At 38.9% G+C, this 13,377-nt stretch overlaps 1 protein-coding gene across 9 annotated transcripts in view; it reads left to right on the top strand.

Annotated features, from left to right (window-relative positions):
- The window catches only part of CYSLTR1 (cysteinyl leukotriene receptor 1), a 58,001-nt gene extending 45,030 nt beyond the window's left edge, over positions 1–12,971 (top strand). For 5 of the 9 annotated variants that reach the window (XM_064278589.1, XM_064278592.1, XM_064278588.1 and 2 more), the window contains 3 exons: positions 4,411–4,467; positions 5,545–5,630; positions 11,547–12,971. In XM_064278589.1, coding sequence (XP_064134659.1) covers positions 11,577–12,599 — 1,023 coding nt within the window. In that variant the 5' untranslated portion in view covers positions 4,411–4,467; positions 5,545–5,630; positions 11,547–11,576 and the 3' untranslated portion in view covers positions 12,600–12,971. The remainder of the gene's footprint in view (positions 1–4,410; positions 4,468–5,544; positions 5,631–11,546) is intronic. The other 4 variants (XM_064278590.1, XM_064278587.1, XM_064278593.1 and 1 more) reach the window with 2 other exon arrangements.
- The last annotated feature ends 406 nt before the right edge of the window (positions 12,972–13,377 follow it).

Below are 13,377 nucleotides of genomic sequence, written 5' to 3'. Positions count from 1 at the left end.
CTGCAGAGGGCCCATGGGCACCCAAAGTTTTTGTTTGTAAGAACAGGGAGGTACCAGTTATCTTTGGACCCCTGTCGTGGGTGACTGGGTGACCTGAGTGGAGCTACCAGTCCTTAGACCCCTGATGTGGGTAGGTGGGGACCTTGTTTAATAAGAAAAAGCAATGTCAAACATCAAACACCCACCTCTTCACCACACACCTGAAATGGTTGGAGTCTGCCAGCAAGGGCCTGTTGTCCCAAAATAGGCCCACACAGGTCCATGCAGAATGGAAGGGTGTTCAAAGTCCATGGACGGTTTATGCCTGGACAGGTGCTGCTTCTGTCCTGAGCTCCCCCAGTTAGTGAAGCTAGCAAATTTTCTTTTTCCCCCAGTTGCAAATTTTTTTTTCCTTCCCAAGGCCAGGAGGATGGCTCTAGGTGCTCAACAGCGTCTATCTCAGGCCCAGGGAATTCAGCCACTGAAGTTGGTTAGTGGGGGGGAGGCACGTTAAAATATACGCAAGTACTTAGTTTTTGCCGAGAGTGCCGTTCTCCTTAGGTTCTGGAGGTGTGAGTGGGCTGTGTGGCTGGCTGCTTCTCCCTGAGGAAACTGTGGCTGAATGCTAGTACCAGCCTGCCACCGCTGCTGCCGCTCCAGAAATGGTGCCTGAGGGCTCTCCGCGATTCAGGTCCAGTAACTCCTCTCCGCTTCCAAATGGTCTCTTCCTCCCCCTGCCCCTCAGTTCATTTTCTAAGCTTGCCTTTGAAGCTCAGGGCTCCCAGCTTATCACAAATATACTGTTTTGCTTGTTTTCGGGTCTTTGTTGTAAAGAGGGCTCACTGGAAGCATCTGTCTATTCCGCCATCTTGGCTCCGCCTCCTGTTCTTATATTTTAAAAGTTTTTCTCACAGCCTTCTGGGAACCAAATTCAGAATTGAGGTCAACTCTTAAGATAATTTTTAGACTCCAGATGCATGAAAGCAAACAAATTCCCACTGCTTATCCAGGCGGTGAGAGTTGTCCCTGGCATCTCCCCTAATTAGGGTTCTTGGATACCTCAGGTACACTTGACTTCCTTCCAGAATATTATTTATAGGGAAACAAAAAAGGTTCATGATTTTTTTTTTAGATTATATAAATAACAATGTCAAAAGAGTGTTTCATTGCTCAAAAGATGGTTCAGGTGGGGCAGGGCTGGACAAAGGTGGGGGATGGAGGGGGAGTGGGAATGATGGTTACTTGTAAATGTTGAGAAGATGACATAAAAAGAAGCTGAACTTTTGTACGTACTTCAAGATACGGTCTCAGGACAAAATAGCACATCTGAAAAACAAAAATATTGGCTGACGTTGTTGAGTCATTATACTGCACTCAAGGGATATGCCTGTGAACACAATCAGAATTTTAAGCCAGCATGTTAGGACAATGTGTTTCTGAACCAAGTTTTCCCAAGAGTCACTATTCCAATACTTCGAGTTTTCACTTTCATCATATGGCATATTGGATAATTTCACATCAAAAAGTTGCCACTTGTTCCAAGGTTCTCTTTCTGAGACACCTAAGCTATCCTTACTAGTGGATTTCTCCTTTCTCCAGATAGTAAGACTTGTTTGGCCTCTGTCAGTCTTACTTTTCTCTGTGGGACAAAAGGTTGAATAGGAGGCTAGGGTCAGATTGTGGAGAGGGCTGCCTGAAATATAAAATTGGGACTTGATTACAGTCATTTGCAGGTTCTTGAGTAAAAGACAGGGTGAAACCAAGGGTTAAGGATGACTAGTCTAGCAGTAGTGTGCAAGATAATTTTGATAAGAAAAAGCCCCAAAGTTAAGGGGACATGAAATACTACTCCAGGAAATTTACACATTTCAGCATGCATGGCTAAAGGAAGATGCATGTGAACAGCAGAAGGCTATTGTAAGTCATATATGTTTGAGACAATGAGAGTCAGAACTGAATAAGCAGCGGTAAGAATGAAGAGGAATAGAGAGGAGAAAGAACAATCAAAACTTGGTACCAGACTGGATAAAGGTTGGCTGGAACTGGGCAAAATTGGGAAGGAGTCAGATCCCTCTTCCCTTCACTCCCAGCTTCCTGTATCTATGCTGTTTTCTCCATCTGTAATTTTAACTTCAGTGTCTTCAGGTCTCAAATATCCAATGCCTTCCTGCTCTTTTCCTTTTTCCTCCATCAGCTTTAACAAAACCATCCCAGACTTCTTCCATCTAACTGAGATGACAGGGTCTGATAAATTTGGAACTTGACATTCCTAAAGACAATATGACTTTAACAAGAGTCAAAATCTCTTAGAAGCTCTGCCAAATAGATTTCAGGCATCAGCTAAGATATAGATGGATGAATTATTGGTTCTGGAACCCTGAAGCCATATGATCAAGCAGAAATATGTACTTTATATAAGGAATGATAAAGAAGAAACTATCAAAGATGAGGAGTTTTTCTCTTAGAAGACCTGAAGAATAGTGATCCTACTGTCAAAATCAGAGATGTTGTAACTTGTAAAACAAAAAAAGGACAAAGAACAGAACCTGTGGGCCCTGGCAAGTGGGACAACTTTAAATCATAAAAAAATAGCACTTAATTTAGAAACTACCCTCAAGTCTAAGACTATTGCACTACTTAGGGGACCTAACCAACGCTGTACACTGAGCACAGCTGATACATTCAAAGAGGAATGAAGTGAATGATGTTCACTTGAAAGAAATGTAGCTCAGGGAACACCTAATTTTAAATCAAGCTCTCAAACTACTTATGCCCATGTTCCTCTCTAATAAAGCCATAGATCTCTTATCCTAATTAGCTCTTTTTTTTCCAAGACCAAGATCAAAACTAAGCCAAGCAAAAGACAAAACAAAATGGAAACAAAAAATGCATACCTTTATCTTTATAGATTTATAGAATGTCAGACTGGAAGAAACTTTAGAGAACATATAATTCAACCCTGTTATATTACAGATAAGTGAAGAGATCATGGAGCTGGGAGGTAATTTTCCCCAAATCATACAATCAATCAACCACCAGAACCAGAGGTACAATCTAGATCTTTGATCTACCAATTCCATGAATTTTCCACCATGACCATTGCCTTTCTCCATGAAAGGATTCTCTCTGGTTTTGATAGGATATCAATGAAATGACAATTCAAACCAATCGATATTTAAAAGGCACTGTACTATGTATAAAATATATATATATACTGTACTATGTATAGCAGATGACAAATACATGTTATTGACCTTTCAGTCTAGTGATACTGGTTTGGGAAGGATGGAGAAGTGAAATTTCAATGACCACACAGATGACTATGACACAAACCAATAAATGAAAATTATCAAGAAAGGGCAAACAAAATATTGTAGGAGTTCAAAGAAGAGAAATATTAAATTGGGTTGAGAGAATCAGGAATGGCTTTTTTGTTTGTCTAGGAACAAAAAAGAGGCACTATTACCATCTTCATTTAGTAGATGACACCAGCCTGGGGTCTACCTAGGGATACCTGGGGATCACCAGCTGTACCTGGACCTACTTAGAAAGCACATATGTAATTAGATTTCAGCAACAATAAAGTTGTATGGTATATGAATTGGGAACTAATATGCTTATAATATCTCTGGGCTCTCTTACTTACCTCATTTACTAGAGATTGGCCAGGTTATAGGTTCAATAGAGGCAGAGGGCTGATGGAAAGAGAGTATCCTCTCTTTTGTAAGAATAGGGTCTCCGTAAATGTTTATTGACCTGAACTGAATTGAACTTAAGATAAACCAAATAAAAAGTCTGAGTAACCCCTGATTTAAACAAATGAAATCAGAACTCATATATCCATACTCTCACTTTATCACCTCCCCTTCACCCACCCAATTACTCAGATAAGAACGGTAAAGTCTTTTGGCAGAAGTGCCTTGTCAGAGACAAGAATCCTCAAAAAAAAACTGAAAAGGAAAAGAGGGGCAAGGAGTGAAAGTATTGAGTTCCTGCTATGCGCAAATCTCAGAATTTATAAAGAAGCTATAGAAGACCCCTCAGAATCCCAAACTTGAGAAACCATTACACTGTTGCCCAGACAATGCAACATTTACTCATTTGTGCATATGACCAAAAGCTAAATCAATTGCCATCAAGTTGATTCCAACTCATGGTGACCCTGTGTGTGTCAGAGTGGAACTGTGCTCCAAAAGGTTTTCAATGACGGATTTTTGGGAAATAGATTGCCAGGCCTTTTTCTGAGGCACCTCTAGGCACCTCTAGGTGTATACAAACCTCCAACCTCTCCTGTGCATGTAAAAATTGTGCTAAATTGTAATTGCACAGCCACCATGGAAATGGGTAATTAATATGTTAGTACACTAGTACTTCTCATAGATGGGTGTTAGAAATTCATAAACTCTCTTTCTTGTTCCATGTGATGACAAGCTCCCTGATCTTCTAAATAAAAAGCTGTGACAGAACCAAGGTTAATTTTATCCATAGGTAAGATGAATAATCTCTTTTTTTGGAATCATATAATTTCAGAATCAGAAATGGTTTTTAATACTCAACATTCATTTAGTACATCTTTATTAATGTATAGAGATCTGAAAAATTATTATCTGAGTACAGGATGGATTCAAAGAGAAATACTATAGATGAAGGTTCAAGTTTCTACTTTCAAAACTTGACTATGTTTTATATTTTTGCATTTTTTTCTTTTAATTTCCAAGATTTTTTTTTTCCAGTAGATTTTCTTTGGAAAGTTCCAGCCTGTTTCTACTTGCTAAAAATAAACTACAGGAGAGTGTTTATTTTGTTGGCACTGGGACCACAGAAAAACAGAAAAGTTTCCAGCCTCTGGGGATCTTGAAAACAGCAATGAAAGTTGCCACAGGGCAACAAAAATTTAGAGGAATGTTGTCCCAGCTGCTAATGCTTGAAGAAAGCCTTTCTCTGCTCATTCCTTGGAGATTTTTATAATACTTTGTTATATTCTTTGATATAGTTTAACTATAAAGGCAACAAGACAGTTAATATCTGAAGATACATAATATATGCCAAATTAGTGATATTAAATAATAAATGCTGTTATGAGTTTATAAGGAGAAGAGTCCAAGATCCTTTAAGCCATCCTTCTTTCAAGGTAAACTGTCCTTAAGCCATCCCAGGCAGATATACTTGATATTTTTAACCTTGTAACTCTTTCCCTAGTAAACTAGATCCTTGGATGTGAACTTCCAAATTATTTCTTCCTTGGCTGTTTAGAAGAAAAAATCAGGGAAATATCATGATTTCATGGAGAGAAGAGAGGTTTACAATACTGTGTTCATCTTTAGGTACAGAAATTATGTGCACACACCAGCAAATATCTGTGATCAGACCTGGTCTGTATTTCAAATTTTCCTCTTGGGGATATAACACTGGATGGAAGGAAAAGAAGGAGGCATGCAATCCAGTGTCAATAAAGCTTTGATCTCCCATCTTAAACCCTGGATCTGTGTTTAAGGCTGTTAAGCTACCATGACCTCTCTGGACTGCTCCTAAACTCCAACTTCCTTTTTAATCTTATGATTTCAGCTTGGACTTCCTTTGATATTGTACCATAAGAAGCACTGACCACTAACCAGGGACACTTGTGAAGGGGATTGCAATTCCATCGACAGGTATGGCTCCATTTTCAAAGTGAAACTTGCCTTTTCAACTTGCTAGTTATCTTAACAAAGTAACTACCTTCATCAACTACACTAAAACAAAATTAGTTCCATTTATGTTTATACTCTCTTTTGTTAATGAATTAATGACCCTTTTGCGCTAAAATGTCTCTTACTATATTGTATTGAATCAATCCACTTTTTTGTGCTATCACTCCTTTCCACCACTAGTATGAGCTGTTTGAATGCAGGGATGGGGTTTAGGCATCTCTATATCCACATCGTGTGTGTCACATTGTGGGAGGCTCTCATTAAATTCTATAAAAATTAAATATTGTTTAAGACAAGTAAAGCTAATGAGTGGCTTGGACGGAATGATCTCTACTCCTCTAAACCAAAAAAAACCTGTTGCCGTCAAGTCAATTCCAACTCATAGCCACCCCATAGGACAGAGTAAAACTGCCCCATAGGGTTCCCAAGGAGCAGATGGTGGATTCAAACTGCCCATCTTTTGGTTAGCAGCCTTAGCTTGCTGTAGCTCTTAACCACTGCATCTCTAGGGCTAGGACTCATTAATTGTTTATAATTTTTACAGGCTTCTTTTATGGTTTAATATGAGGCATTGCCTTGAATTACAATTGTAAATAAACAATTGAACCTAAATATAAAAATTTCTAGAAAAGCTTGTTTTGTTCAGTAAAGGTTGGGAAGTGTATTAATAGGACTAAAGATCATATGTCTCTTTGCATGTTTTCATTAAGTTATTTATTACTTTTATTTGGCATCTTTCATTCAAAGAACTGGAAATTTCAAGATTATTTATAATATTTAAGAGATTTAAATAAAACAAACAAATGCTTAGCCTGCGTCAGAAACCCTGGTGGCATAGTGGTTAAGTGCTACAGCCGCTAACCAAAGGGTCGGCAGTTTGAACCCGCCAGGCGCTCCTTGGAAACTCTATGGGGCAGTTCTGCTCTGTCCTATAGGGTCGCTATGAGTCGGAATTGACTCGACAGCACTGGGTTTGGTTTGTCTTTGGTTTAGTCTGTGTCAATGGTATAGATGTGTTTTAACCTTATGATTATCCTTATGATTTAGTACCTTCCTTAATACTTTTGGAAGCAATTTACTTACAGAATAACTTCAGGCTCTGAAGCTGTAACGCTTTTGAATTATATTAGAATGAGAACATAACTCTAAAGATTCAAATGATAATACCTTCAAATGATAAACTTGTTTCATCATTCATTTGTTCATTCATTAAATTAACTTATTGAGTATTTATGAGCAAGGTACATATATGCTAGGCCCTGTGTGGAGTGGGTTTTTATTCATAAACAAGAGGACTGGCATTGCAGTCATCCTCAAAAAGAACATTTCAAGATCTGTCCTTAATACAATGAGGTCAGTGTTAGGATAATATCCATAAGCCTACAAGGAAGACTCATTAACAACCTGTGATATGCACATGACACAAACTTGCTTGCTGAAATTGAAGAGGACTTGAAGCACTTACTGATGAAGATCAAAGACCACAGCCTTCCGTATGGATTACACAACAGCATAAAGAAAACAAAAATCTCCACAATTGAGCCAATAAGCAACATCATGATAAACAGAAAATATTGTAGTTGTCAAGGATTTCATTTTACTTGGATCCACAATCAACGCCCATGGAAGGAGCACTCAAGAAATCAAAAGACGCATTGCATTGGGCAAATCTGCTGCAAACAACCTCTTTAAAGTGTTAAAAAGCAAAGATGTCACTTTAAGGACTAAGGTGTTCCTGACCCAAGCCATGGTGTTTTTGGTCACCTCATAAGCATGTGAAAGCTGGACAATGAATAAGGAGGACTGAAGAAGAATTGATGCCTTTGAATTATGATATTGGTGAAGAATATTGGGAATATACCATGGGCTGTCAGAAGAAAGAACTAATCTATCTTGAAAGAAGTACAGACAGATGCTTATTAGAAGCCAGGATGGCAAGACATCATCTAAAATACTTTGGACATGTTATCAGGAGGGACCAGTCCCTGGAGAAGGACATCATGTTTGGAATAGTACAGGGTCAATGAAAAAGAGGAAGATCCTCAATGAGATGAATTGACACAGTGGCTGCAACAATAGGATCAAACATAAAAATGATAGTGAGAATGGCACAGGACCACCAGTGTTCCCTTCTGTTGCACATAGGGTCACTATGAATTGGAACCGACTGGATGGCACCTAAGAACAACAACAAGAAGGAAAACCAGTTAATATGACTATTACTCAAATTTACACACCAGCCACTAATGCCAAAGATGAAGAAATTGAACATTTTTAACAACTTCTACAGTCTGAAATTGATCAAATATACAATCAAGATGTATGATAATTTCTGGTGATTGGAATGTGAAAGTTGGAAACAAAGCAGAATGAAAATATGGCCTTGGCAATAGAAACAATGCCAGAGATCACATGAGAGAATTTTGAAAGACTAATGACTAACTCATTGCAAACACTTTTTTTCAACAACATAAACAGGGACTATACACATTTTTTTTTCTATACACATGGACCTCGCCAGATGGAATATGCAGGAATCAAATCGACTACATCTGTGGAAAGAGATGATGGAAAAGCTCAATATCATCAGTCAGAACAAGGCTGGGGTAAACTGCAGAACAGACCATCAATTGCTCATATGCAAGTTCAAGTTGAAACAGAAGAAAATTAAAACAAGTCCACGAGAGTCAAAGTATGACCTTGAGTATATCCCACTTGAATTTAGAGACTATCTCAAGAATAGTTTTGATGCATTGAACATTAATGACCAAAGACCAGATAAGTTGTGGGATGACATCAAGGACGTCATACCTGAGGAAAGCAAAAGGTCATTAAAAGACAGGAAAGAAAGAAAAGACCAAAATGGATCCCAGAAGAGACTCTGAAACTTGCTGTTGAACATAGATCAACTAAAATGAATGGAGGAAATGAAGTAAAAGAGCTAAACAGATTTCAGAGGGCAGCTTGAGAAGGCAAAGTAAGATATTATAATGAAATGTGCACAGACCTGGAGATAGAAAACCAAAAGGGAACAACACTGTTGGCATTTCTCAAACTGAAAAAAACTGAAGAAAAAATTGAAGCCTCGGGTTGCAATACTGAGGAATTCTATGGGCAAAATATCGAACTACTCAGGAAGCATCAAAAGAAGTCAGAAAGAATACACGGAGTCACTGCACCAAAAAGAATTGGTTGATGTTCAACCATTTCAGGAGGTAGCATATGATCAAGAACCTTGGTACTGAAAGAAGTCCAAGCTGCACTGAAGGCATTGGTGAAAACAAGGCTCCATGAATTGACGGAACAACAATTGAGATGTTTCGACAAACAGATACAGCACCGGAGGTGCTCACTTGTCTATGCCAAGAAATTTGGGAGACAGCTACCTGGCCAACAGACTGGAAGAGATCCGTATCTGTATCCATTCCAAAGAAAAGTGATCCAACAGAATGAAGAAATTATCGAACTATATCATTAATATCAGTACATCAACAGAAAAATGCCAGAAAATCAAGCCAGATTCAGAAGAGGACCTGGAACGAGAGGTATCATTGCCGATGTCAGATGGACCTTGGCTAAAAGCAGAGAATACTGGCAAGATGTTTACCTTTGTTTTGTTTTACCATGCAAAAGCATTTGACTGTGTGGATCATGTCAAATTATGGATAACACTGTGAAAAATGGGAATTCCAGAACACTTAACTGTGCTCACGTGGAACCTGTACACAGACCAAGAGGCAGTTGTTCAAACAGAACGGGGGATACTGCGTGGTTTAAAATCAGGAAAGGTGTGTGTCAGGATTGTGTCCTTTCACCGTACTTATTTAATCTGTATGCTGAGCAAATAAGCCAAGTACCTGGACTATGTGAAGAAGAAGTTGCATCAGGATAGGAAGAAGACCCATTAATAACCTTTGATATGCAAATGACACAACCTTGCTTGGTGAATGTGAAGAGGACTTGAAGCACTTAGTGATGAAGATCAAAGACTACAGCTTTCAGTATGGTTTGCACCTCAACATAAAGAAAACAAAAATCCTCACAAGTGGACCAATAAAAAAACATCATGATAAACGTAGAAAATACTGCAGTTGTCAAGGATTTCATTTTGCTTGGATACACACTCAACGCCCATGGAAGCAGCAGTCAAGAAATCAAACGACATCTTACATTGGTCAAATCTGCTACAAAAGACCTTTTTAAAGTGTTAAAAAGCAAAGATGTCATTTTGAGGACTAAGGTACACCTGACCTGAGCCATGATATTTTCAATTGCCTCATATGCATTCAAAAGCTGGACAACAAATAAAGAAGAAGGAAGAAGAATTAATGCCATTAAATTATGGTGTTGGTGAAGAATGTTGAATATACCATGGCCTGCCAAAATAACAAACAAATCTGTCTTGGAAGGAGCACAACCAGAATGCTCATTAGAAGGAAGGGTGGCAAGACTTTAACTTACTTTGGACATGTTATCAGGAGGGGCCAGTCCCTGGAGGACATCATGCTTGGCAAAGTAGAGGGTCAGCAAAAGAAAGACCCTCAATGAGATGGATTGACATAGTGGCTGCAATGATGAGCTTAAGTGATAGCAACGATTTGTGAGGATGGTGTAGGTCCAGGCAGTGATTCATTCTGATGTACATATGGTTGCTATGTACATATGGTTGCTATGTGTTGGAAGTGACTGGAGGGAACCTAACAACAACAGCAACAGTCAGCCTGATAGGAAAGATAGCATTTGTATACAAATCATTGATACAAGATAGATTTAAAGTGCCATAGAAGTACAACAAGTAGCACTGGTGGCGCAACAGTTAAGTGCTGGACTGCTAACCAAAATGTTTGTGGTCCGAACTCACCCAACAGATCCACAAGAGAAAGGCCCTGGGATCTGCTTCCAAAAGATTGCTGCCAAGAAAACTCTATGAGGCCAGTTCTGCTTTGTCACATGGGGTTGCTATGAGTCAGAATTGACTCAATGGCACCCACCACCAACAGCAGAAGTTCAACAAAGATAGAAATTACTATGGAAGAGGCTGAGGGAAGGCTCGGTCAAGAAGGTGTAATTTGAGCTAAGGGATTATTATATTTTGCATAAGCATAGATGGAGGAAAGGACACTTTTGGAAAAGAAATACCATAGAAAAAGACAAAAAAGGAGACAGGCAGGTGGAAAAACATGCAGGGCATGTCCCTGTAGCAAAATAGTTGTTTTATTAAACTATAGGATGTGTAAAGGGGAGAAGTGAGAGAGAATCTGGGAAAAGTAAGATGCAGCCAGATTTGAAAAAAAAATTATTATTATTATTATTTTTGGTTTTGTAGAGAGCCTTAAATATCAGGTTAAGAGGTCTGGATCTTATTCTGAACGCAATGGGGAATGATTGAAGGTTTTATAGCAAAGGCATGACATAATTCAAAGCTGTAATGTATGAAAAATTATTCTGGAAAGAGTTTGTAGCAGGATGGATTCAGAGGTGATGATCGTAGTAAGGAATGATAAGAATTATCAATTTTTTTTCAAGTGTGGTTCTTCAAAGGCTGTGTCAGAAATTTCAACAGCACCATCTAGTGCCTCATAGCATACTATCATCCAGTTTGGAGAAAACACCTAATACAGGACTGACGAAAAAAAAGTGGATTAACTAACTACAGGCATTTTCCCTTTTTACCACAATTGCACTTGAGTTCAGAGAACCAATGATGGAAGAGACAGATAACTTGGAAGCAAACTGAGAAATAATGCAGAGGTTGAGTATAGTGTTTACTGTTGTGTTTTAAAAGTATACATAGTGACACTATGAAATGAAACATTAGGAATTCCTATAATTTATGGTCTGGTAAAAATTAACAAGTTTTTTTTTTTTTAATTGTAGGCACGGCACCAAGCAGACATTCTTAGGGACATGGATGATGTCATAAATATGACAGTGCCTTCTGCTAGTAATAACACATGCCATGACACTATTGATGACTTCCGCAATCAAGTATATTCCACCTTGTACTCTATGATCTCCATTGTGGGCTTCTTTGGCAATGGTTTTGTGCTCTATGTTCTTATAAAAACATATCATGAGAAGTCAGCCTTCCAAGTATACATGATTAATTTAGCAGTGGCAGATCTACTGTGTGTGTGCACACTGCCCCTCCGTGTGGTCTATTATGTTCATAAAGGCATTTGGTTCTTTGGTGACTTTTTGTGCCGCCTCAGCACTTATGCCTTGTATGTCAACCTCTACTGTAGCATCTTCTTTATGACAGCCATGAGCTTTTTCCGGTGTGTTGCAATTGTTTTCCCGGTCCAGAACATTAATCTGGTTACACAGAAAAAAGCCAGGTTTGTGTGTATTGGCATTTGGATTTTTGTGATTTTGACCAGTTCTCCATTTTTAATGAGCAAATCTTACAAAGATGAGAAAAACCATACCAAGTGCTTTGAGCCTCCAAAAGACAGTAAGGCCAAAAATTATGTTTTGATCTTACATTATGTGTCATTGTTTCTTGGCTTCATCATCCCTTTTGTTATTATAACGGTCTGCTACACAATGATCATTTTGACCTTACTGAAAAATTCAATGAAGAAAAACCTGTCAAGTCGTAGAAAAGCTGTAGGAATGATCATAGTCGTGACAGCTGCCTTTTTAATCAGCTTCATGCCATATCATATTCAACGCACCATCCACCTTCATTTTTTACACAATGAAACTCAACCCTGTGATTCTGTCCTTAGAATGCAGAAGTCAGTGGTCGTAACCTTGTCTTTGGCTGCATCAAATTGTTGCTTTGACCCTCTCCTATATTTCTTTTCAGGGGGGAACTTTAGGAGAAGGTTGTCTACATTTAGAAAACATTCTTTATCCAGCGTGACTTTTGCACCCAAGAAGAAGGCATCCTTGCCAGAAAAAGGAGAAGAAATATGTAAAGAATAGTTTAAAACCATCTCCAGTGTAAACCAATAAGAATTCCCCCAATAAGTATTTTCTCAGATTATTTACAATGAAAATAAAAATATTCATTAATAATTTACAAATACATAACTGAAGATTTGTGCCTATAAATCTATTTCATTTATGTGTCCACATTATTAGAGGTCATAAAGATATTTTAAGTGTTAAAAATTCATTCCACAACTATGAACTGAATTCTAAATGGGGTTTGTTGTTGTCGTCGTTTGTTTTGTTTTGTTTTACCATTCCCCAATAGCTGGGGAATGTTTCTGTCTCTGTACTGTAAAAAATGGGTCTGAGTCAAGGTATTCTCCCTCAAATAAAAGCTTTACAACGGATAAGAACTATACCTTTAAAATCTAAAATTAAGGAGGCTGAGCCAACATGGCACTATAGACAGAAGTACCACACCGTCCCTCCACAGCAAAGACTCGAAAAACTAAATAAAACAGAAACAAACTCCTGTCAGAGATCAGCAGGCAGGGTGTATGAGAAAGCAGCCTCACGGAGCCCCGGCAGGAAACAGAACACCTGGTAACCAGCAACACACGCTTCCCCACCCCCACCCATCTTACCCTTGCTGGGCCTCCGCAGCTTCCCAGCAAGCGGAGTGGACTGTGGCCTGGGAGGCGCTGGCTCCATGCCGCTTGGATTCGCCCTGCCCACACCTGCCGGCTTCTTCAGTGGCATTTCATTGTTGCTGGTGTTGCCTTTTTGGCTTCTTCCCTGTCTTTTACCTCTTCCAAAGACCCTCGTTTCT

The sequence above is a fragment of the Loxodonta africana genome, chromosome X (genome assembly GCF_030014295.1).
Source record: "Loxodonta africana isolate mLoxAfr1 chromosome X, mLoxAfr1.hap2, whole genome shotgun sequence".
NCBI lineage: Eukaryota > Metazoa > Chordata > Mammalia > Proboscidea > Elephantidae > Loxodonta > Loxodonta africana.
The sequence above is the reverse complement of the archived record's forward strand: the minus strand, read 5'-3'. Positions and strand labels throughout refer to the sequence as shown.